We start from the raw sequence: 24,872 nt of genomic DNA, 5'->3' as shown, positions 1-24,872 counted from the left end.
CAGCGTTTCACAGAGAAACTGGTGTTTATGAAATGTGTCACCTCACACAGACCTCAGACCAGTTTTGATGAGATCTCTGCAGCTGAGATGATGAAGAGGAGGCTAAAGATGAAAGACCTGACTTTACATTCCTCCACTGGTTTTCTGATTTCACTGATCTACAAACAATCAAAGGCCCTTTTATGACTTCATTTTAATTCATTATTCACGAGTGATGAATTTCCTCTTTATTTACACTGGAGCTGTCATGATCGGCCTGATCCTGAACTGTGAAGCACTTTGTGACGTCGGTTTCAATGTGAGCTCTGTTAATTATTGATCATCCTTATGATGTGTGATCATGGTGACAGATATCACAGCTGACAGTGGTTTACATGTGATGACTCCATGGTACGAGCAATGAAGAGATCCACCACTGTGAGTCAGAGCAGCTGTTCTATTGGAGAACCAGTAACAGCTCGTCTTCTCTGTTGTCCTTCATCCCATCTAACGAAGGTGGAAAAGACAGAAGCATCAATACGTAAAGTGAATCGTTTCTGTCTAACCTTGGAGCTGAAATGAAGCTGAGTGAACAAACACACGGCTCTGACCTCGGGTGTTTCCCTGAATGTGGCCTTACGTCGGAACCATGGATGCAACATTATCTGAACGAGTTAACAGCCGCTCACACACAATGTTTCCTCTGCTGGTTTCTGATCAGATTTTTCTCCAGTCCCATGTCAGGGACCAACATGGTGGACTGGACACAAAAGCCGCCTGGGAGACTTTCAGGATCATCAGTTTTCAAACTGTTTTCCTTCTCAGTTGAACTTTAAAGGCCTCAAACATTTGAACTCTGTTCAGTAATGAGAGTGTTCAGTCTGAGGCGGCCATATTTAAACCTTTAACTCTCCACCCGCCCTCAGCTGTCCCTGTCACCATGACGACACCCACGCTGCCTTCATCTCCCCACTCGTTAAGGTCTGTGCTCAATAAGGCAGTGGTGGTGAGAGCCGGGGGTGTCGTCAGTGAGCATTAATGAGCGGTGAAACGGCGGCCGCTCGGCTGCTCGCCCTCATTAAACCTCACTGTCAGCGCCGAGGGCTACCAGAGGCATCACCCACCACCACAGCACCCTCCTACTGTTCTCATATAATCCTTCACCCCCCCACAGAGAGAGAGGAGGGTGAGAGCGACCACAGCCAGACTCCCTGTAGACAGATAACGATTTCAACTGCTTTAAACAACAGTTTGAATCTGAATGTCTCACAGTTCTCACAGGCACATCTGAAGCAGGCCTTTATGTTTGTGTTCATGGTTTGTCCTGTTACAGTCAGATGGAGGTGTAGCAGAGCGTTGTAGCCCCACCTCTTCCCTGCAGGTAATGGCCTCGCTGATGTCTGTGATACAGAGAGGAAATGAAGAGCAGGATAATAACTGGATGAAATCTGTTGGTCCATAACAATGAAAACATCTAACATCTTATCCTCTGTACATCAAGATTTACGTACAGGGGTGCACATGGCTTTATAGTCAGTAGCAGGTGATGGTGTTTGGTCTTCAGCCCATGCACGGTCTTAATAAACCCAATCTTCCTCACTGTCCTCCACATAGTCCTCCCCACCATCTTCCTCTTCAGCTTCCTGCATTGTAGATGATGAAGATGCTCCTCTCAGTCCCTGGTTGGGTCTCAGATTAGCGTCTTCCATCCACAGGTCAACAGCTGGTTTTGGGTCAAATGTCTCTGTGGTTGTCTTTGACAGGTGAATGATGATCAGGGCTGAGGGATGAGTCTGTGACAGACCAGATCTGGACTCTGGTTTATATTCTGTTGAGATGTAAGAATCTCCTCTCTCTTGTTGCTCTGCTCAAAGGCAGCAGAAGTGACAGTTTAACCACCTTGCAAAGGCAGAAAACCTCACCAGACCCTCTGCTTCACATCACCCAAGGCATTCAGAGGATGCCTCCTTTCCAGTCTGGGATCCAGTCCCCCTTGTCCCCATCATCATCACATTCTCCTGGGACACAACCTCAACAGCAATCACCAATCAAGGAGTTAGTTAAAGCTGCCTCACTGAAGCTCCATCACTCAGGTGTCTATCAGAAATGAAACACACCCCATGCTCTTCCTTAAATATACTGGTGATCTTCAACAGTTGGTAGCACAAAGCACAAAGACTCCGGGGAAGAAGCTAATTTAATAACACACCATGGTAGGACATGAAAGCGTGCAGATGGAGAAGGAGAGAAGTACAGAGGAGCTTGGTGTTTCTTTGGAGGTCCCCAACAGTCTAATCCTATGGCAGCATAACTAGGGGCTGGTCCAGGGCAAGCCTGAGCCAGCCCTAACTATAAGATTTATCAAAGAGGAAAGTTTTAAGCCTACTCTTAAATGTAAAGACAGTGTCTGCCTCATGGACAAAGACTGGAAGATGATTCCACAGGAGAGGAGTGTGATAGCTGAATGCTCTGGCTCCCATTCTGCTTTTGGAGACTTTAGGAACCATGGAAATATGATCTCTCTTCCTTGTTTTTGTCAGAACACGTGCTGCAGCGTTCTGGAGCAACTGGAGAATATTCACCACGAATTTGGGCAGCCTGATAGTAAAGAATTGTAATAATCCAACCTAGAAGTTACGAATGCATGGACTAGTTTTTCTGCATCGTTTTGAGACAGGATGTGCCTGATTTTTGCAATGTTACATAGGTGAAAAAAAAAAAAACAGTCCTTGAAATTTGTTTTATATGGGAGTGAAAGGACATGTCCTGATAGTCATAGCTTGTTCTGCATTTAACTTGTTTCACCATTTAGCAAGTGGGCGACTGGACTTTTCAGCTTGACTAGCTTGTTTATTAGCATTAGCCTGTGCCACATATGTGTGCCTCTTTTTGTGTTCATTAAATACTGGATGGTTGAAATCAGTTCTGTCAGTTAGATGGGGGTGTGAATGACATGTCTTGCACCACATTTCATTAGGCTCAGCATTAGCTTCAAGCTACGACACATCTTGGAGCCAAAAGTCTTTCTGCTATGGTTTGTTATGACTTTTCTTTGTAGGCGGCAGAATTTTTAATGTCTGTTGTTTTCGGACATGAGGTTCAGTGGTTCTGTGAGGATTGAAATTTAAACCCAGACATGGAGAACAGTAAATATAATGACACAGACACTGTCTTTACTGTCCTGAAGGGACGTGTGTCCCAGCACGTCCTTTCATGAGGTGAAAGGGAGCTAGTGTGATTTTACATCTGACCAAACAAAACTGATTCTGATGTTTGGTCTTTCAGTAACTGGTCCACTGACTGAGGCCCAGATCGCTTATGTTCTGCGGGAAACACTGCAGGTAACATCCAATCAGATGCTGAGATTCTCCAGGTAACATCCAGTCAAATTTTAATACAGTCTGTCCTGTGTGCTGCAGGGACTCTTCTATCTGCACAGCAGAGGAAAGATGCACAGAGATGTTAAGGTGAGCCAACAGAGGGCGATTAATGACTATTGATTAATGATTATTGATGCTATGCAGTCAACTGCCTGTTGTAAATGTTGAAATTAAAGAACACACACCTGCACAGGTGAAAGCCTCTTTAATGGTCTGTGACATGACTCTTAGAAGTGTGTTTGTTTTGTTGACCTTGAGTGGGCGGGGCCTCAGCAGCAGCAGGTAACAGTCTATGTTGTGTCTGCAGGGGGCGAACATCCTGCTGACTGATAATGGATACGTCAAATTAGGTGAGTCTCACTCGCCTCTCAGGTTTGTGATGTCATCAACAAACTCCGCCCACTGAGAGGCCCTCCCACAGTTAGAGGGGCAGGGCTTATGACTGATAAGATGATGAATGAAACCAGATTGTGATGTCCTGCTGCATATTTCCTCCAACACACACACACACACACACACAGTTGTGTTTTAGATTTACATTAATTTCCTGGAGACTTAGCCGAACCTTAACTCAACTCTTCACCCTAAAATCTAATGATTTACGTTATAGGAACCTGCATTATGTCCCCACAAGTAACGCCAGTCCCCACAATGTGACTGTCTAAACAGATTTATGTACCCACACTATGTCCACACTCTCTCTCTCTCTCTCTCGCACACACAGACACACACACACACACACACACACACACACACACACAGAGTCATCGACATAATAATAAGTTGTTTGCACATGACATCACGTCACTGTGGAATAACAAAAGACAACTCAGAAGGAGTGCAGAGAAAAGTAAGGGAGCTCCAACGAAGCGGGTTAGAGGCAGAAGACAAATATAGGGACAAAGACAGCATCAGGGATTCAGGACAATCCGGCACAGGTAGGGGAGAGCGCTCCCCTTTTATACTGTGCCTTAATCAGGATCATGCACGTCAGGTGTGCACCTGAGGAGGCGGAGCTGGCTGGCTGTAGGTGAATACCCAGCTTGACAGACAGAGGAGAACAGACAGGCAGCAGTAATACTGGGAAAAAGGAAAAAAGGACATCCCAAGACTAGAACAGGCCTGTAGGATCATAACAAAAAGTTGTTGTTCATCGGGGTAAAAAATGGAAGAAATTTACTGGAAAACACCAGAAAAAATGTCTTGATGACATTTTTTCTGCGGACGGATAACAACATTAGCGTTGTTTTAAATGTATGGTGACAGATTTAAAGTAAGAGCAGAAACATGGATCATGTTTCCTTTAACTTCATCAACAAAGTCTCCATGTTATTTTTTGTACACGCACCCAAACACAAATTTAGAGGAAAATACATAAAGAAAAATAGAATGCCCCCCCCACCGTACCTCCACACAGAAGGTGATGTAGTCCATAATGCAAGTTGTTAAACTGTCAATATCCTCCCCGTGTGGACTGCACAACACGTCCCAGTCAATGGTCCCTCAGGGCCGTGCTGGACTCTGACCTTCTTCTCACATACCTTTATTCACCAAAGGTATGAATGCAGGGAGCCTTTATTTTGAAATCTAACATCATCTGTGAATAATAATCTGGGTCAAAGAGAGACTGAAAGGACAAACTGTCCACACGTTTCCAGCTGCTCCACTCAAGTCCACCTTTCTACAAGAAACTCACCTGTTTCTGCTCATTGAACCTCAAAGCTGCAGGTTAAAGTCAACCTTTTGTCTCAGTGTGACACCTTTGCATCTCCACCGTCAGCCTGGAGCTCGGAGAAAGACCAACAACTACGACATTTACATTCATGTCCGATTAAAGACCGTTTTACTGCTGGTAAACAATGTGACGTCAGTCGATGTGTGCACGCAACTTGGCAGCAGTAAAACAAAATGGCGGTGGTACAGTCCTACTTGGAGTTGCTGTGTCCCAGAGATCGGGACTGCTACCTCAAATAATTAATTTAAGTGATGGAGAAAGACGTAGAGATCTAACATCTACACCAATAAGAAGCTGAGCACTGACTGGACAAAGAGAAAACATCTTCAATGTGACAAAGTCAATTTAAACACAACACACGTTCATGATTTGACCCTTGACACGTGGCTTTGTGTGTGTGTGTGTGTGTGTGTGTGTGTGTGTGTGTGTGTGTGTGTGTGTGTGTGTGTGTGTGTGTGTGTGTGTGTGTTGGCAGCGGACTTTGGTGTGTCAGCTCAGATCACTATGACCGTTGCAAAGAGGAAATCCTTCATCGGGACTCCATACTGGTACGACCTTGTTCCTGTTGTCTCCATGGCGACGCTGAGGTCAGCAATCTGCAGCTTCATCAGCCGCCATTTTATCTTCTTCCTCCATGTTGTGAAGAGTCACAGGATGAAGGATGATGATGAAGATGATGAAGCTGCAGCTTCATGTTTCTTCTATGTCTTATTTTCATTCCCACGACTCCGCGCCATTATTCAGTCAGCAATTGGTTGGTGGTGATTGTTTGGTGCAGCATGTCAGACTCTAGTATTGGCCGATTCCACTCAGGTGTGTGTGTTGTTGCAGGATGGCTCCAGAGGTGGCAGCGGTGGAGAGGAAGGGCGGATACAATCAGCTGTGTGATATCTGGGCGGTTGGCGTCACCGCCATTGAGCTGGCAGAGCTGCAGCCTCCGATGTTCGACCTCCACCCCATGAGGTGTGTGTGTGTGTGTGTGTGTGTGTGTGTGTGTGTGTGTGTGTGTGTGTGTGTCAGTGTTTGTGTCCACAAAGAAAACGTGAAAAGGGACAAAGGGACATGAAGTGTAAAGAGTTATTAGTCATACAGCGTCCCACCCAGAAACACCTGTGAACACACTTCTATATCATATATGTGGACTGTGTGTATTATGCTGAAAGAGCTGCTGGGTCACAGCTGGTGGAGACAGGGGGACACTAACGAGGTCTAAGATGGAGTCTGATCATCAAATCAGGACGTTTAAGGCGCAACAGCTCCCATAAACATGATCCTGATTATTTATCTGTCTGTCTCAGAGCTCTGCTGCTGATGACCAAAAGCAGCTTTCAGCCACCCAAACTGAAAGACAAGGTCAAGTGGTGAGTATCATCTGTCTGTCTGTCCCTCTGTCTGTCTGTCTCTCTATCCGTCTGTCTGTCTGTCCGTCTGTCTGTCTTTCTATCTGTCTGTCTGTCTGTCTGTCTGTCTGTCTGTCTGTCTGTCTGTCTGTCTGTCTGTCTGTCTGTTTCTCTATCTGTCCATCTGTCTGTCTCTCTATCCGTCTGTATGTCTGTCTCTCTATCCATCTGTCCCTCTGTCTGTCTGTCTGTCTGTCTGTCTGTCTGTCTGTCTGTCTGTCTGTCTGTCCCTCCGTCTGTTTGTCTGTCTGTCTGTCCCTCCGTCTGTGTCTGTCTGTCTCTCTATCTGTCTGTCTGTCTGTCTGTCTGTCTGTCTGTCTGTCTGTCTGTCTGTCTGTCTGTCTCTATATCTGTCTGTCTGTCCCCCTCTCTCTGTCTGTCTGTCCCCCTCTCTCTGTCCGTCTGTCTCTCTATCTGTCTGTCCGTCTGTCTCTCTATCTGTCTGTCCGTCCGTCTGTCACATCATGGAAACAGTGATGTAATATTTATGCACCCAATCAAGCAGTTGCTGAATTATTAACACCAACCAATCAGGTGCTGTTAATGCTCATAAAGAGAATATTCTCTTTGAATGTCAGCTGCAGCTAAAGATAGCAGAGCAGCGACGTGAGCGGCAGACTGATGGTGATTTTAGACGGACTGCAACTTTACATCAAGGTAGAGTCGGCTTCAAAACGTCAGCACCAAACGAGACCCACCGCTCACTGCTGCTGGAACAGCCAATCATTAATGACCAGTAAATCCACACTGGAGCAGTGAATTCTTCAGATCCTCATCTCGTCCCTCACTGATGTCCATCTGCACTTTGGGTCTCTGCTGTCATTTTTCTAAACGCCATCAAGTCAACATGTCGAGCGTGTGCTGTTCAGCTTTCTTAAACATAAGATCTGATAGAAAATCAAGAGTCTTTGGGTTTCGAGTGCTGGTTGAATACATCACTTTAACGATTAATCATGAAAATAATGGTCAAATGAATGATAGTGAAAATAACTGTTAGCTGCTGCCTCTCTGAAGAGTGTTTCCTCAGTGTGTGTTTTTGCCTCTGCAGGACCTCAAACTTCCACCAGTTCGTAAAAATCGCTCTGACAAAGAACCCTAAGAAACGGCCTGCGGCTGATAAGCTGCTGCAGGTAATAAACCTGTCCGTCTGCCTGCCTGCCTGCCTGCCTGCCTGCCTGCCTGCCTGTCTGTCTGTCTGCCTGCCTGCCTGCCTGTCTGTCTGTCTGTCTGTCTGTCTGTCTGTCTGTCCATCCGTCCATCTGTCTGCCTGTCCATCTGTCCATCTAAGCGAGTTGACAGCTTTTTGTCCCTCCAGCACCCGTTTGTGTCTCAGCCTCTCAGTCGGACTCTGGCCATTGAGCTGCTGGATAAAGTCAGTAACCCAGATCAGACATCCTACCAGGACCACCTGGACCACCTGGAGGAAGAAGAGACTGATACAGAGGTACCGGGGTGGCCTAACAGGCAGAGATTAGACTAGATTTTGATTTATTTGTCCCTCTGAAAGAAAATTGTTTCCACCTTCCAAGCAACCTCACAGGACACAAACACACGAATCCCACCATACACCTACTACCTTTACGTACACAAACTCAGGCACATCACAGTCTGGATGTTCTGTTCAGCTCTGTTATGGCCGAGGGGACAAAAGGTGTCAGGATCCGTCCCATCAGTAGATGAGTCTATATTATTTTTAACAGTAAGTGTTTTGTAATAAACTGTGTGAAAGTAAAGAATTCTGTTCTCAGATGATTTTACATCAGCTGTCATTCAGCAGTTCGAGCTTCATGCTCATCATTTTATTCAGCCAGCTGTTATTTTTCTCTTCAGGCAGAAGAGAAATGTTTGAAGAACTGTGACGAAACCTATAAACTCAACTAAAACACACAACATGTTTTAAATCCGTCCTCCAGTGTCTCAGCGTGTCCCTTCCATCATGTTGTTGTTGTTGTTGTTGTTGTTGTTGTTGTTGTTGTTGTGAGACACTGAAAACCAGGAGGGTCCAAATATGAGCAGCAGATGTGGAAACACCCTGATTAATCCTGAAGAAACTGCACACGTTTGTTGGTGTACATCTTTATTAGTAGATGACCGTTGTATCACCAGAGTCAAGTTGGTGTCGTCAGTCCAAGTGAACAGTGTTCAAATATTCAGTGAGGGATGGAAACACTCCTCAACCCTGACATGTACACTGATGCTGATTTGATCCACAGTCACACTGTGTGCTTCTACTGAGCCGCTGTCACGTTCTGTCACATTGGCTGATTAAATGAAGGCTAATTAAAATGTTATTTGTTCTAACATTCCTTGAATTGTTTGGATTTTACTGTAGAACAGGACACAGCTGTGCAGTGGTTAGATCAGACTCTGCTTTATTGTTGGTGTTTTCAAACTGAGACGAGTCTGAGGATGTGAGGAATCAGACGTGGTGTGATAAAGATCAGGACTGAGCTGCTGCCGTGACTCTGAAGTCTGATCGAGCTGCATGTTGGCCGACAGTCGATCCACAGGCAGCAGACGTGTACGCCCTGGAACCTGTACAATCATGTAGAAAGCTGATAACGTGCATTGCCTTTGGACACAACGCTTAGTTACCACCTTAAGGTCTATGGCAGTTAGCCATACATGCTAACATTTGCAGCTTCCATACGAGCAGATAAAAACAAAGTTTAATGGTTCCTCACACGTGTTTCAGGTTTTTGACAGTCTACAAAGATGCCACCCACCAACGTCCTGAAGTACTGATCATTGCACATCTAGAGCCCAGTGCACACCACATCAACACGTAGAGATATGGAAAGCTGACACGGCCGCTGGTGCATGGTTCCAGTTACTGAGCTCTGAATGGACAGCTGCTGTTTAACAAAGGGTCACTTATACTGAAGATTACTGATGCTGGGCGACATGTTTGTGCTGTTTCACTGTTGGTTTGGGCTTTAGTTTGAGTTTGTTTGGAGTTTGGTTTGACTTAATCTTGTTTGGCTTTGTGTTAGCTTGAAGTTGGTTTTCCCAAAAAGCACTGTCCTCGTCCTGTCATGTCTTCAGGCATAAAACAGCTTTTCCTGTTAAATTCACAGAAGGCTCTTATTGTGTAAGGTGCCGGTCTGACCGACGGAAACATGCCTCATTCTTCTGTTAAAGAGACATTCAAGATGTGTGTTTCCACATGGGCCAGCAGGAAGTCTTCCTGCAGTGCAGTGGACTGTCCCTTTAATGTAAAGTCCTCCATCTGATGAAACTCTGATGAAACTCTGATGAAACTCTGATGAAACTCTGATGGGAAAGATGTTTGAGATTCAGCTCAGATGAAACTCCGTGAGCTGCAGATTGGTATTTAGTTGAAAAAAATGTAAAATCAGAAGCTGTCACTTGAACAAAGTGATCTATTTTAGTTTGTTTTTAATTTAATTTATTAATTTGTGAAATTTATTGATATCAGGAACCATGTTGTAAACACATTAATCTGAGAAAAGAGACGATGCTTTGGAGCAGATTTAATTTCCATCTGCTGTCCCCAGGCACCTGAGAGGAAACAATAAAACTTATTGATTGACACATTAGTGATGTTTTTTAAAAGCTATCAGTTATTCAACAGAAACAGATCTCAGGTCGGGAAATGAGATGTTTCGTTAATGAACCCTTCGGCTGCACTTCTTTAAACAAGCAGAAGCTGTTCAGAAGTCTGCTGAAGCTGCTCTGCTGATGGTGATGATGGCCACGGTCACATTTAGTCTCCAAACATTTCACGTTTATCACAGATACATAAGAAAACGTGAGGTTATTAACAGTGAACACCTGCAGCTGACAGGTAAACAGAGTCTCAGTGTGTCTGTGTGTTTGACCTCGACCTGCTCTCAACCGTCCGACGGCGCTTTCATCCCGTCACATGACTGAAGGACGACTCTCAGACTCCATTTAGTATCTGCAGCTGTCACTTCACATGTCAGTTTGCTGTTTGATGTGAAGTGTCCTCTGCTGAGTGGACAAGGGCACTCTGAATAAATCATCTCTATACAGTTGAACAGCCAGTACTCTAGAAAAATATCATCTCACCACTGATACTCTAACGCCCACTTAATGAACACATACTGTATATCACACTAACCTCTGTGATGGCGGAAACTGCTTGTCATTGATGAAGCCTTTGATGTCAGAAGGCAGTGATGATGATGATGATGATGATGATGATGATGATGATGATGATGATGATGATGATGATGATGATAATAATGATGATGATGATGATGGTAATGGTGATGATGCTTACAGCTGGTTGTCCAGGTTTAGGTCAGTCAGTCTTGAGTCAGTGTTGAACAGAGCTGCTCTCAGCAGCAGGTTGTCAGAAACATCAGCTGGTTCCACCTTAAACAGAAAACATGTCAATTTCCTTTTGTTGACTCTTCATGTCCTGAAACTTCTCACCAAACACCTGACAGAGTTTCACCTCAGCAGCAGGTTCAGACGTCAGAGCTTCTGTTCTTCAGAGCAGGAACATGCTCAGTGTTTCCTCTTCTCGTGTTTCTCTTGTGACAGCAGAGAACTGAGAAGCTGCTGGAGCTTCAGCTCCAGCTCAGAGTTTTTGGTAACGTCCACCATGAAGCTCAGACCACACGGACACTTTCTGTCACTGAGCTTCACATCAGCTTCTCCTTCATCTCTGTGAATTATTCAGACAAACGGACACTTTGGACAGTTGGACTTTGTCTGCTGCTCTCAGCCCCACAGCAGCAACAAGGCTCTCCTTCACACACCTCCTCCTCTCGACTTGCCTGAGTCCTGCGTTCTGTCCTTCCAGCAGGTGGAGAAACCCGCCGACATGACAGTGTAGTCAGGCATGCTGGGCTCCAGCCATGTCACTGTGAAAGCCAGAACACAGCAGCTGCTCATGGCCCGTTGGTGTTTAATCCATGCGAGCAGCTCGTCTAGCTTGTTGTCCAAGGACTGAACATTAGCAAGCAGAGGGAGTTTGTTGCTTCTCCGTTGGGCTCTGCACGTATCCCCAGTGTGCTGGGGACAGAAGACCCAGGGGAGCATGTCGTCCACGGTGTCAAAAGTCGACTTTAAGTTCACACTGGCTGAAAGTCGCAAGAAGTGTGTGTCAATCATACTGAATATGTGACAGCACCAAGTGCACAAAAACAACCAGTATTAAAAAGTAAAACTACACTTTGCTGAGTTGACTCAGAGCTCTCGTCATTGCAGCCATCTCACAGCGCACCAGGCTTTAATGTCTCAGACTCAGGTGGACCAGGACGTGGTCAGAGTGACCCAGTGCAGCACAGGGGACAGACTGACAGACACCAGTTATTGTCTCTAATTGGACGTTGAACAGACTGTCTGTATTTGGGGGGTTTGTGGCTGAGGTTAGCTTCGCTATCGTAAACTAAGTGACGAGGGAGTGGAAAGGTTTAGCGTCGATGAACAAGGATCCAGGTGAGGAGACCAGCGTTACATCATGACGACGGCCACAGAGTCCTCCACCCTTGTGTGTCTCCATCAGCTCTAAAAAGAAGAAGCCGGCCGGCCAATCAGTTTCCAATGAAAGAAATATTCCTGTTAGCTGTGTATGAAATTGACAGCAGCAGAGCCATCGCCTTTCCCTGTCCTCCAGTGTCTCACTGCATGGACGAAGATGTAGGCACCTTTGACCAGAACGTCCAGTAGTTCCACTGAAAACACGCTAGCAGTGGGAAGTGAATCTGCTGGATCTGTTTCTCTGATGTTCCTGAGCTCTTCTCTGGTGACGGAGAAGAAGAACGTCTGTAGACTGGATTACATTCGTGACTTCCTCTCTGTCTGTCAGCAGGTTGTCTCTGTTCCTCAGAGGATCCTGTCTGGAAACACCAGAGAAGGAAAAACTCTGTCTGAGATCAACTGTAAGTTTACCTTTCTGTCTGATGATGACGATGATGATGATGATGATGATGATGATGATGATGATGATGATGATGATGATGATGATGATGATGATGATGATGATGAAGTTTAATCATCTTTTTTCTTTCAGTCGATCAGATGAAGTTTGATCCTCCTCTGAGGAAAGAGACTGAAGCTCATCATGAAGAGGTACACACACACACACACACACACACACACACACACACACACACACACACACACACACACACACACACACACACACACACACACACTCACACACACACACACTCACAGACTTACATTCATTTCTTGGAGACTTACTCGAACCTAAACCTCAGTCTTCATCGTAACTAAATGTCCCCTTTGTTGACAACTTGCTGCCTTTTGAACCAGGACTCTGCTTTTTGAACTCTAAACATCTCACTCTTGATTTAGTTTTTACTTTGGACATGTCTCTGAATTCCCTGAAACAGACTGACTTTGTCTCTGACCATCAATGTATTAGCTTTGATGCACCTTTACTACCAACTACAATAACCCAGAAACATATAATCCACTCTCTCCAGCTACTGTTCTCATCTGGCCAATTGTCCTGCTCTCTGTTTAACCCATGACTTTGAAGATGTGTGAGCTGCCTACTTCTCTGGTTTCATTAATAGTAATAAGCACAACCCAAGTTTCCTGTTTAGCACATTAAGCAGCTTGTAAATACTCCTCCTGCCATTCTCGCCTCATCTCATCTGTTGACAGTGAGCAGTTCTGATCGTTTGTTGTAGGCAGATCAATGGTCTGAGGTCCAGGTTTCCATTGTCTGCTTTACCATCCGCACCATTCAACCGTCCCACTTCACTGTTTGAGTGTTTGCTTCTGTCTCCCTGCAGATCCTCAGAAACACTGCAGCTCATGTGTGTCCCTCTTCTAGTCCAAGTGATAGAATTCCTACAAAATTCTTAAAATCCATCTTTGCTGTCTGAGGTCCCAGCCTGCTGTCTGACATCTGGGTGTGTCCCTGACTGTTTTAAATCACCAGTGATCAGAGACTTCTTGTAAACCCCCTCTAGACTCAGACCAGATAGAGAACTACAGACCAGTCTCCAAGCTACCCTCCTTATCCAGAATCCTGACCAAGTCCTAAAGTTGATTGATAGCCACAAAATCTCTGACTTTAGTCAGAAGCACTGAGGCAGCTTCACTAAGACTAACCGATGACATTCTTATACGTGCAGACGAAGGTGAAGGTCAATCCTCCATCCTCATCCTACCAGATCTGACTGCTGCCTTTGATTCCATCCATCTTGATAGATTGATGATTTAATAGGCTGCATAACTGTGTTCATCTCTGGTTCAGCTGTAAAGTGGTTTCAGTGTGTCCTCCTCAGCTCCTGCTGTGTGGTGTCCCTCAGGGGTCGGTCCTTGGACCATTCCTGTTTACATTGGACCTGCTTCCTCCAGGTCATTTCTTCAGCTGCTTTCAGGAGAAATCATATCACTGTTTCACTGATGATACACAGATCAATTTCTCTGCTTAACACAATAACCTGAACCAAACGTCCTCCTCCATAATGGCTTAGCTGCCACCAAAGGATGGATGTGTCTGAACTTCCTTCACTAAACCCTGAAAAAGAAACTCTTTTAATTGATCCTGATAACTTTTCCTCTACAGTTGGTCAGTTTATTAGTTAATTTCATTCTGATATCAAATCTACCACCAAGAATCTGTGGTCAGTTTAGGACTTTTGAGCGACATGGTTCTGAGCTCGTTCAGTCCTGTTTTCTTCAGCTGAGAGACATCACAGACGTGATCAGATGTGTGTTGTCTTCAACAGATGTTGAACTATTGATTCACACGTTCATTTTCTCCTCATTGATTATTGTAATTCAGTCAAGGTGCTCTAAAAACATTCAGAATGCAGCTGTCAGGCTGTTAATTAGAACCCGTTGACGGTTGCACATTACCCTCATTCTTACTTCCCTCCATTGGCTTCCTTCAAGATTTAGAGTAAACACCAGGATCCTGTTGACTACATATAAGCCTCTGCATGACCCCCAGTCGTATTTCTGAGCTGCTCATCACGTATTCCACTTCTCGACCTTTTATCCATCTCCAGCTCTGGAGATGCAAAACAAAAGGTGATCATGTCTTTGCTGTTTAAGCTCCAACCCTCTGGAATCATCTCCCTCATCTATCAGATCTGCTGAATCTTTGGACTTTTTCAAGCAGCATCAAAAACTTATTTTTATAGGCAAGCCTTTTTGTAGAGCTCCACTCTGGGCTTTGTTTTTTGTTGCTTTTATTGTCTGATCTGTGTTTTTTGTGCTGTGTTTTAAATTATATTGTATTTTTAACTGATGTATTTACTGATTTTTAATATTTCTGTGCGTGTGAAGCACTTTCTGTGTGCTTTGAAAAGTGCTATAGAAATAAACCATTACTTATTTACTTACAGCCATCTTCTGTCTTTCTGTGATGACTCTGCAGATTTTCTCTGTGATGACTCAGCGGGTTTTCCTCTTGATTTACAGTCTGACTCGGATCGTTTCCTGGACTGTGAGGAGGAGCTCTACTACACCGCCAAATCCAACCTGGTATTTATTCCACCTCTTACTGATACATACACAGTGATGGCTAACTGAGGTAATTATTATTAGAATTGTTATTATTACTTTATAGCTGTTAGCAATACAGCAAATTTCAGCTGCCATAAATGACTAGCAGAGGTGCGTCAGTGTCTCCATCAGAACCAGTTTATGTATATTTTAAAATGCCAAACGCTGAAATCCGGTTTCCAACAGCTTCAAAGAGAACAAAGGAAATCAAAGTGAATGAAGCTGCTGATGTGACGTTCAACTTTAGTTAGCGTGATTTTACTTGTGTCAAACAGTCAGCTGTAAAAATCCATGAAAACATGATACACAGATGTTTTTATGGAGGTGTTTCATCCAACAAACAGATTCTTACAACCAGTCCAACAAAGTCTGGATTCTGTAAAACATCAATCAAGCCAGAATCAATCATCAATAATCAAACTGTGTTCACTGACAGCAGCTTCATGTGTTTATCTCCTCCATCCATTCATGTGTTCACAAAGTGGTGAACCTGGCTCTATCCTTTATGATCAACTGAGCCTTTCCAGGATGCCCCTTTCATACCCATACCAAGTCAGCTGCAGTGTGATGGAGATGAAGATGTGGAGGTAAAGTGATGTAGATCAGTGCAGCAATGTTTTGGTCCGTTGGGACTTCCACAGTTGGAAGTTGCTGAGTCAGTGCCAGCGCTCTACTGACCAATCAGCTTCTTCCACCACATGCTGAAACCTTCCAGCTGAAGTGTGTACAGCAGGCTTTCATGGGAGTGAAGAGGAAAAGGAGGAGTAAATGAATGTGAGAGTCAGAGCAGAAAATATTCTTTTCAAGTCGGGACCCACCGACCCTCCGACCCCCCAACACCAAACCAAATCTATATCTGCTGTGTGGTGTCTCCTGCAGGAGCTGCAGATGGAGGATGAAGACGCTGCTGCAGGATCAGGATCCATCCTCAGTGGAAACAGGTGAGAGGAGGATCAGTTCTACTGCTCACACCTTTCATAGTCACCAACAGAGAGGTGATCATACATCCAATCAAACATGTTTAAAGGATGATTCATACTGTCAATGAAACATACCTTCATATGTGGATGGGGAGGAGACACTTTGATGACATACACAAGATGACATAACCACAAGATGAAAATGTGTTTCCACCTCTGATCCCATGTGATTGTGAGGGTCCTCATGCTACAGTGTGAATGTTGCCTCCTCGTTCTTCAATGAGCTGATAGTGTGAAGGTGTTCAAACACAAACTGTTTTGACAGTTTGTGTTGATTTCAGCCTCTGAGCGAGCTGGCCTCTCCTGTTCCCATAGTCTGTTTCACTTTCTGTTGCATCGACACACAGGCACAGATACCGGGTTCAAAGATGCCGCCTCACTTTGTCCAGTGGAAGCTGCTCACTGGGTGTAACTGCTGGAAAGACCTCTGCAGGCTTCCTCACACACTGCAGTTTTTGGGCCCACACATGCTCCGCACAGACTTCCTGTTTGTTCCCTGTGAACATGAAAGCGTTGAAATGATACAACTCTTCTGGACTGGAATGTTTTTGGACTGAGCGGATCAAACTGATTATGCAGAGTTCAGAGTGTTTGCTCTGCTCTGTGGATCAATTTGATCTCATGATGGTCACATGATGCTGCTGGAAGCTGCCATACTCCCTGTGACCACTGCACCAGAATCACAGAATCACCTCACAGCCCAGATCTGGAGGGGGGGTGTCCAACTGTATGTATATATAAAGACCTGCTGGTGGACATGAACCCAACAAAACATGTGAACGCTCCCTGATAAAAGGGCTGCTGAGCAATAGACACTGACGTCTGTTATTTAATGTAAAGAAGCTGAGTGCTGGCGTCGAGAGCTGCAGTGTGTTTCTCTCCTCCATCAGTATGTTTGAGTGTCGACCTCAGCTCTGTCTGAATAATTTATCACTCCCCTCAGAGGGGGGTGGAGGAAGGTGGAGGTGGGGGTGCACACAGAGCAGCGGTGGTGCTGATGAAAATTTAAACACACTGCATTTGAGCACTTTGGAATATTTGCTAACGGTGAAGAAAATGCAGCTCTGGATGGTTTTAAGTGGATGACTGATATTTCCACTGATTGTCCCGAGCTCAGGTCACCACCACGTTCTCTTCTTCTGCTGTCTCAATACACTAACCTCTGACCTTTGACCTTCAGCCTCCACACTGAGGGTAACACAACTCTGAGGCTTCTTCTCTTTGCACAAAACACAGAGAGCAGACAGGTGATGTCATCAGGCAGGTGATGTCATCAGGCAGATTATGAGGTCATCAGGCAGGTGATGTCATCAGGCAGGTGATGAGGTCATCAGGCAGGCAGGGCATGATTTGAAACTGTCAAACAGCTGCTTTAAAATGTTGCAGGTTCAGGGTGGACACATGAGGTGGACGAGTTGGACTCTGACAGTCTTGCAGAGCTCAGTTAATGTGATACAGGTGAATTTTCCCATGATTCCATCTGTTTGACAGGGTTTGTTGAGCTCGTGCTGCCTCTGATTGAGGTTGTTCTGTCGTTGAAGAAGGCTGCAGGTTCTTCACAGGTCTGTGCAGATACCTGTGGACAGGTGGGGGCAGCACTGAGCAGCTGCTCAATAGTTCCCAGCATTCTCCTCTGTAATCATCATGGGAAAGTGATCCTTTCCTGTCAGACGTGTTGCTCTGTCACAGACAGTCAGACTTCTTTGTATATATGACAGTGAACTGTGAGCCCATCTTTCAGATTGTCTTCCTCTCATGAACACTGCTATTGTTTGACCATGAGGACATTCTGTCCGTCCACCTCTTTTAACCTTTAATGGAGCAACAGTTTTAGAGCAGGTGTCATCACAGAGCAGTCAGCTGTGAGACTCTAATGATCTCATATTGCCAAACTTTTCTTCAGTCTTGTCATCCAGGAATCTCTTTTGGGCTCAAAATTCCCTTTTAGTCTTTAAGATTAGTTTGGCATCAAAAACACACGGTGAGGATCAGAAACAGGTGCTTCTACTCCTGAAACATTGTCTGTGTTTTACCCTGCTGTTATTACCAAACCAGAATGTGACCAGGCTGATGAGGCTTTATTCACATGTTGGATAAGTTCAGAGCTGTCCAGTAAATTCATGAGCTCCACAGCTTTAGGGTTCAGTCTTTCTGTTGATATGAGAGTTCAGGTCTCCACTCAGGATTGATCTGTCATGTCTGAAGATACCAAGTGTGATCATCTCTGAGAACTTCTCCAGAAACACTGAAGAATATCTTGGTGGCTGAATGAAATAACGTGCACTGATAACTCAGCTTTGAGCTTAAATCAACATATAATGATGGAGATTCACCCAGGTCAATGTCATCACACACAAACATGGCTAAAGCGCCTCCTCCTCTCCTATTCTGTCTGATAACTGATAGCTCCCTGAAAGATAAGATAAGATAAGATAAGATAACACAACACCCTCAGGTAACAGTAATCAGTGATCACAGTGATTGATTAGTATCTCTCAGACTCTGTTTGTTGTGTTTTCTTCCTTCTTTGGCTGCAAACCGTCCAATCAGGAGCCTCTTGAAGTCTGTGGAAGACAAACTTAGGCAAAGGTTAAGGCCCTCCCCCTCCTTCCACAGACAGGTGTGACATCGTTCAGATAATAAATTTAATTGATAAATAGTGTAAATGAATCTGGAGTGTAGAGGTTAATAACCCTAACCCTAACACATTCAGGTCAGAAATATTCAGGTGTTAAATATTTTCCCTCCAGGGTTCATGAGACTCACCTGGATGACGAAGCTGCAGGTGAGGATGAAGATGAAGATGAAGATAAAGATGGTGACAGCTGTGTGGAAGGACAGGAGGAATCTGACCAATCAGGTGTCTCTAATGCTTCCAATCACCAAGAGGATGATGGAGACGACAGTGACATGCAGCAGTGAGTGTGATGAAAACACCTGTTCAGGTGTTTAGACTGGCTGAGTGTGGAACAAAGAGTTAAGAGTTAAGAGGGAGGTCCTTGTGGGTTACAGTGGTGTAGCCAGGATTTTTCAACAGGGTGGACTTTTGCGAAGTAGTGTGGGCCACTATTTAAAAAAAAAAAAAAAATTTAATATAGGCAGTAGGCCTACAGCAATTGTCCCAATATTAAATAACACATGTTTTCATCACAGATCAGACAATTAATGGCAAACATGTCGGGCTATATTGATAAATACATTATACTCTATTCATCCCCGGGGGGAATTTAAGGCACAACATACATACAGGACCCCTCACCAACATGGTCAGCAGGTGGAGCTGCAGCAGCTCATGGAGGACATTCAAACCAGTTTCAGATGATATCACTCCAACCTCAGACCGTATCAAACATGGCCGCCGCTCCCACGTCACCGGCAGGCTTCTGAAGAGTCATGGTGGAGCTCAGTGACTCCGGTCATCGCCGGTCAGTGCCTGATTCCACCAAACTATGGCTTACTTCAAACATGGCCATAGAGGTGGAGTGTGGGCGGAGCTGAGGTCGAATGAAGGCTGGTTTCTGAAATCTAGCAGCAAGCTGCCACTCAAAGTGGTCATGGTCATAATTTTCCATAACTTTAAGCCTTAATATCATTTAAATGAGTGAATTGTCTAAAAGTTTATGGTTGTTTTAGACCCAGACTGTTTTGTACCAGGCTGTGTTTCTTTCTGCTCTGAAGTCGACTTTTTAACGTGGGGGTCTATGGGAAATGACTCGCTGACTCTGCACTGGGAGCAAAAATGGACGTCAGGTACAGCAAGTTGTCTCTGTGTCTCTTCAGAATAAAAGACTCGACTCTGCGGCCCAGCCCTCCTCCTGAGGCTCCTCCCCCTCAGGTGTGTCCTCTCACCTGTCCTCGATCTTTCTGTCTTTCTCTCTGTTTGGTTCATTTCTGTCAGAACCGGCATCTCATGTCTTTGCACCCACCCCTCTTCAGGATGGCCCCCCACCGTCTGACAATCACCACAGCAACCAGGACCAGGGTACCATAAAGCGTCATCCTGTGTTAGAAAGCCCTGCCCGCTCAGCCACCCAGGGTCCCCCCAGACCTCCGCCCCCCAAACTGACCCCCCACAGACTCAGCAGCCTGGGTGAGACTTTATTCTGAACCAAGAACTCTGGTCATGTCATCACTGCTCTTATTACAGCGAGCTTTGTCCAAAGTGGATTAAATATTCAGCTGTTTCAACCAGATTCTGGTTTCTTCTCAGCAGCAACTGATGCTCATGGGTATTGTAGTATTTAGACTGAAAGAAACAGTGTGTTGGGAAGACAAACCTGTGCTCACATCATCCAGCAGAATCCCGAGTTCTGAGTTCAGATTGAGAAGATCCACTAAAGGATCTTTAAGATGAGAACCAGCAGCTCCACTTCATGACTAGTGCCATTGACACATCATGGACACCTGTTTGAAACCTGCTACACGCCCTCCATACCTGCACACCTCACATGCGTCCAACTGCCTCTCCAATCTGATCTCTCTCTCTCTCTCTCTGTGCCGGCAGGGAACGTCCCATCGTCCTCTGATCTGCAGCCTCCCGCGCCCCCTGCTGTCCACAGCAGGAAAAACAAGGAGGATCCTCCAGTAAGACAAACTGTGATTCATCTTTGTGACATGAGGTGCAGCAGCAGGGAGCAGAGGTCAATCAGAAAAACACAGAAACCAGCATCGTATGATGATGATGAGGTCAACAAACAGGACGGACACATGATGAAGGCTCTGTTTCTATATCTCAGCATGACGACCAGGATCACTTTCCTCCACTGAGTCTCAGCTGTGGATGGAAACATGAATTGATCTCTCACATATCTGCTGCTTCTGCATCTGTTAGTGCTCATCACATCATTCGGCCAAACTTTATTGATCCTGTGAAGGAAATCAGGCTGCATCTACAGAAGGAAACTCGTGTTCTTTTAATTTTATTGAATGTTTTAATCTATCACATGACAGTATGAATATATTATAGTGCTGTGAAAAAGTATTTGCCCCCTTCCTGATTTCTTACTATTTTGCATATTTGTCACACTTAAATGTTTCAGATCATCACACAAATTTTGGTATTAGACAAACATAACCTGAGTAAATACAAAATGCAGTTTTTAAATAATGATTTTGTTTATTAAGGGGGCATACTTTTTCACAGCACTGTATATTCATACACATACAGATATGATAAGATGTTGACGCTTTTTAAAGCCTCTTCATGAGGTGTTATTAAAGTTCATGAGTGTCTAAAAAGTCAGAATGTAGACTTCCTCACCTGAGATTTAGTTTCATTGTCTATCATTAACTAGTGTTTTGTCTTGACTACCTGTTGCTGTTATCACAAGTCCTCATGAGTCAGACACACAGACCTCATTCTGACATCAGTTTGTTTCTTCATCAGAAACCTGTCAGCAATGGACTCCCACCCACACCCAAAGTCCACGTAAGTCCTCAACACACACACGCAGATAGGCTGTCCCGTCTGTACTTGTCAGGACCTTCAATGACGTCATGCTAACATTGCTAGTTATGCTAACATTGACGCCTTAGCGACATGAACGCTGATCTGCAAATGAAAAAAACAATCCTGCATAAAACATTAAAGAAAGTGTCTCATTTTTAACTTCATGTTGTTACGAAATCAGGTCATCTTTTACTCACTTACACACACACACACACACACACACACACACACACACACACAGTAAAACTCAGTAAAAGAAATTTTGAGCACAGGTGCCCAAACTTTTGCTTGTCACTGTATCTAATGACCACATCAGCTTCATTGATTTCTGTAAATATCTGCTTATTGAATCTGATGCAGCCACACGTTTCACAGACTGGGAAAGATGTGGAACGCTCCAAAAACACCTGTTTGGAACATTCCACAGGTAAACAGGCTCATTGGTAACAGGTGAGAGGATCATGACTGGGTATGAAGGGGCATCCTGGAAAGGCTCAGTCGATCATAGACACACACAACTGTGAGGACTTTATTGATTTCACCATGTACAACACAAAACTTCATTAAAAGATTCAGAGAATCCAGAGAAATCTATGGAACGGACAAGGCTGACATTGAATGCCCATGACCCTTGATGCCTCAGGCAGCATGACTACATATACATATGTACGTACTCTAAACATATTACAGTTCATCGCTGCATCTACAAATGCTAGTGAAGACTGTACCACCCAGAGATAAGTCAGATATCAACAACATCCAGAAACATCTCTGGACCTCTGAGATGAACTGACACACAGTGGAAAAGTGTTCTTTCAGACTGTGTTTGGCCATCATGGACATCATGGACATTGTGTCCTTTGGGCTAAAAAGGAAAGGACTAACAGCTGAAAGGCCACTGACAGACCTCAGCTACAAACCACTGCAACAGACCACTGACAAACCACTGCGACAGACCACTGACAGACCACTGCGACAGACCACTGACAGACCACTAACAGAGCACTGCGACAGACCACTGACAAACCACTGCGACAGACCACTGACAGACCACTGCGACAGACCACTGACAGACCACTGCGACAGACCACTGACAGACCACTGCGACAGACCACTGACAGACCACTGACAGACCACTGCGACAGACCACTGACAGACCACTGCGACAGACCACTGACAGACCACTGACAGACCACTGACAAGCTAGTGCGACAGACCAGTGCGACAGACTGTACATGTTGGAGAAACTGTGGGGACGATGAGGTGAATCAACGTCACATTTTTGTATCTATTTTGGGGAGTAATTTGAATAGTCGTGCAGCACGTTCTTGCGGATCCTTTTGAAATCTGTGTCATTTACTGTACATTTCTCACCCACCCCCTAACCAACCCACTGACAGTAGATAACTGCCTTGAAGATTCAGGAAGTTGGAAAGACCGACTTTCCCACTGAGACTGAGAAATGACTAGAAAGTGGTTGGTGGCTTTCCCTGCTCATCCTCACTGCTTAAAATGTTGTTTACCTTCTTAGTGCTGTATGCTCTGCCAATCATGGAGGATTGTCCACTGATGGTGCTGCTTGGTGATGCTGACCATAATCCGTGATATATGTTTGTGATGTGCTCATGTTTTTTAAAAAAATCTAAATGTCAAAAATCAAAGGCACACTCTCAGCTGTGCCTGTTTCCTCCTTGTTTTCAGATGGGAGCTTGTTTCTCAAAGGTTTTTAACGGCTGTCCTCTGAAGATTCACTCTGCTGCCTCCTGGATTCGCCCCGACACCAGCGGTATGTTCACCTCTGACCTCTGACCTCTGCCGCCTCTCTTCTCTGTGACCTCTGACCCCTGTTTTAATGCTGCTTTAATGATGCTAAGCCAGAAGGGAAGGTTTATTTTTATTCATCGTTGTACATTATGCAAGTATCCTGTTATAATTGCATTGCAATACATTTTAAGTTTAAGATTTTGAAGGACAAAAAGTGATGACGTCTCCAACTTTTGCTCTGAAGGGACTAAGCACTGAATGTTTCCTGTTTCCTGTGGCTGCAACATTCACATTGTTTTTTTTTCTTTATTTATCATCATCTGGTGTTTCATCTTTTAGTGTTTGTAGTTCCATCACTGCTTGATGTTTCTTTCAGTATTGTCTTTATTAGTATTTTAATATTTCTGAGTACTTCCTCAGTCTGTCAGTATTTAGCGTTCCTGTCAGTACTGCAGTATTTCCAAGTATTGTCTCAGTCTGTCAGCACTACTTGTGTGTATTCAGATCAGTACCTGATATTCGGAGCTGAGGAGGGGATTTACACTCTGAACCTGAACGAGCTTCATGAAAACTGTATGGAACAGGTGAGAGACAGCAAACTCAACATTATTTCACTTTAATCAACCACGAGTCCTCACCCGGTCCACTGGAGCCACCTGACCCACCTGATTCAGACTAAGCTGTTTCTAAAACCCGAACCCTAACCCTCAAACAGCAGATGTGTGACTCGTGTGTGAACATGTCAGACGACTTCAAGACACATTTGTCTGCAGTTTGTGAGCGACGATCATTTGCATCGTCTGCAGGAGATGCTGCCAGGGTCTGACTCGGGCTACAGGGGTCATGAGAGGCCAACCTCTGAGGCAGCAACTCTAATAACCAATCTTGAAAATTAACTTCTCAAACTTTGACAATTTAGACCACACAACAATTAGCTTTGCTGCCAGGACAAATAATACTGGTGAAAACGTCAAGCAGCAATGAACTTGCACCTTTGTTCACATTGTGGGGTGCGGCAGCCCCAACCCTCCTACTGGACACTGACCACTTGACCCGGCTCTGAGTTTTCATTTGTTTTGCATAGAGTCCAGCGTCACTACCCGTGTTCACTATGTGGTGCCAGAGGACATCCATATTATAAATATAGACAACATGGAAGTGAAATGACAGTTGCACGGACTGTATAAAATACGGATGCAGTCTCCATGATGTCACCCTCGGGTTTCTGAAGAGTCACTGTGAAGCTCAGTGACAAACTACCAGCAAAGAGGTGGAGTTTGGGTGGAGCTCAGGTGGGCATAAATGGTAAATGCAGAAAAGCAAAAAGGGACCCCCAGGTTAGCAACCAAGGATTTAAAGGAAGCAACTCAGGGAGTGAGACAGATTTCATTAGGACAACTGCTCAGGGTTTGAGGGAGCTCTGGCACCAGATTCAGGATCTCATGTAGCTCTTAGTCCAGACCAGGACTCTGCAGCAGAGTTCAGTTCAGGATCTGAGGCTGGTTGGTTTGTATCTGCTGGACTTTGTCCACAGTAGATGAATGACTTTGTGTCTGTAGCTGTTTCCTCGCAGGTGCACCTGGGTCTATGTGATGAACAACACTCTGATCTCCATCTCAGGTCAGTCAACATGTTAGAATCATGACGCAAGTTAAGTTTATTTTTATTGCTTATCATTTCCTCTTCATTGTCCATCGA

At 44.8% G+C, this 24,872-nt stretch overlaps 1 protein-coding gene across 6 annotated transcripts in view; it reads left to right on the top strand.

Moving 5' to 3' along the window:
- The window catches only part of LOC139337856 (mitogen-activated protein kinase kinase kinase kinase 3-like), a 54,043-nt gene that overhangs the window by 18,489 nt on the left and 10,682 nt on the right, over nt 1–24,872 (top strand). For 2 of the 6 annotated variants that reach the window (XM_070972662.1, XM_070972699.1), the window contains exons 5-25: nt 3,265–3,320; nt 3,399–3,446; nt 3,667–3,709; nt 5,570–5,642; nt 5,926–6,057; nt 6,393–6,455; nt 7,543–7,624; nt 7,810–7,938; nt 12,298–12,370; nt 12,502–12,560; nt 14,898–14,960; nt 15,861–15,922; nt 18,512–18,550; nt 18,712–18,879; nt 19,742–19,796; nt 19,898–20,051; nt 20,466–20,545; nt 21,348–21,389; nt 23,112–23,196; nt 23,679–23,758; nt 24,734–24,794. In XM_070972662.1, coding sequence (XP_070828763.1) covers nt 3,265–3,320; nt 3,399–3,446; nt 3,667–3,709; nt 5,570–5,642; nt 5,926–6,057; nt 6,393–6,455; nt 7,543–7,624; nt 7,810–7,938; nt 12,298–12,370; nt 12,502–12,560; nt 14,898–14,960; nt 15,861–15,922; nt 18,512–18,550; nt 18,712–18,879; nt 19,742–19,796; nt 19,898–20,051; nt 20,466–20,545; nt 21,348–21,389; nt 23,112–23,196; nt 23,679–23,758; nt 24,734–24,794 — 1,647 coding nt within the window. Of the gene's footprint in view, nt 1–3,264; nt 3,321–3,398; nt 3,447–3,666; nt 3,710–5,569; nt 5,643–5,925; nt 6,058–6,392; nt 6,456–7,542; nt 7,625–7,809; nt 7,939–12,297; nt 12,371–12,501; nt 12,561–14,897; nt 14,961–15,860; nt 15,923–18,511; nt 18,551–18,711; nt 18,880–19,741; nt 19,797–19,897; nt 20,052–20,465; nt 20,546–21,347; nt 21,390–23,111; nt 23,197–23,513; nt 23,759–24,733; nt 24,795–24,872 lie in introns of all 6 variants that reach the window. The other 4 variants (XM_070972690.1, XM_070972653.1, XM_070972680.1 and 1 more) reach the window with 4 other exon arrangements.

This window comes from Chaetodon trifascialis, chromosome 2, assembly GCF_039877785.1.
Source record: "Chaetodon trifascialis isolate fChaTrf1 chromosome 2, fChaTrf1.hap1, whole genome shotgun sequence".
NCBI classification, from domain to species: Eukaryota; Metazoa; Chordata; class Actinopteri; order Chaetodontiformes; family Chaetodontidae; genus Chaetodon; species Chaetodon trifascialis.
The sequence above is the reverse complement of the archived record's forward strand: the minus strand, read 5'-3'. Positions and strand labels throughout refer to the sequence as shown.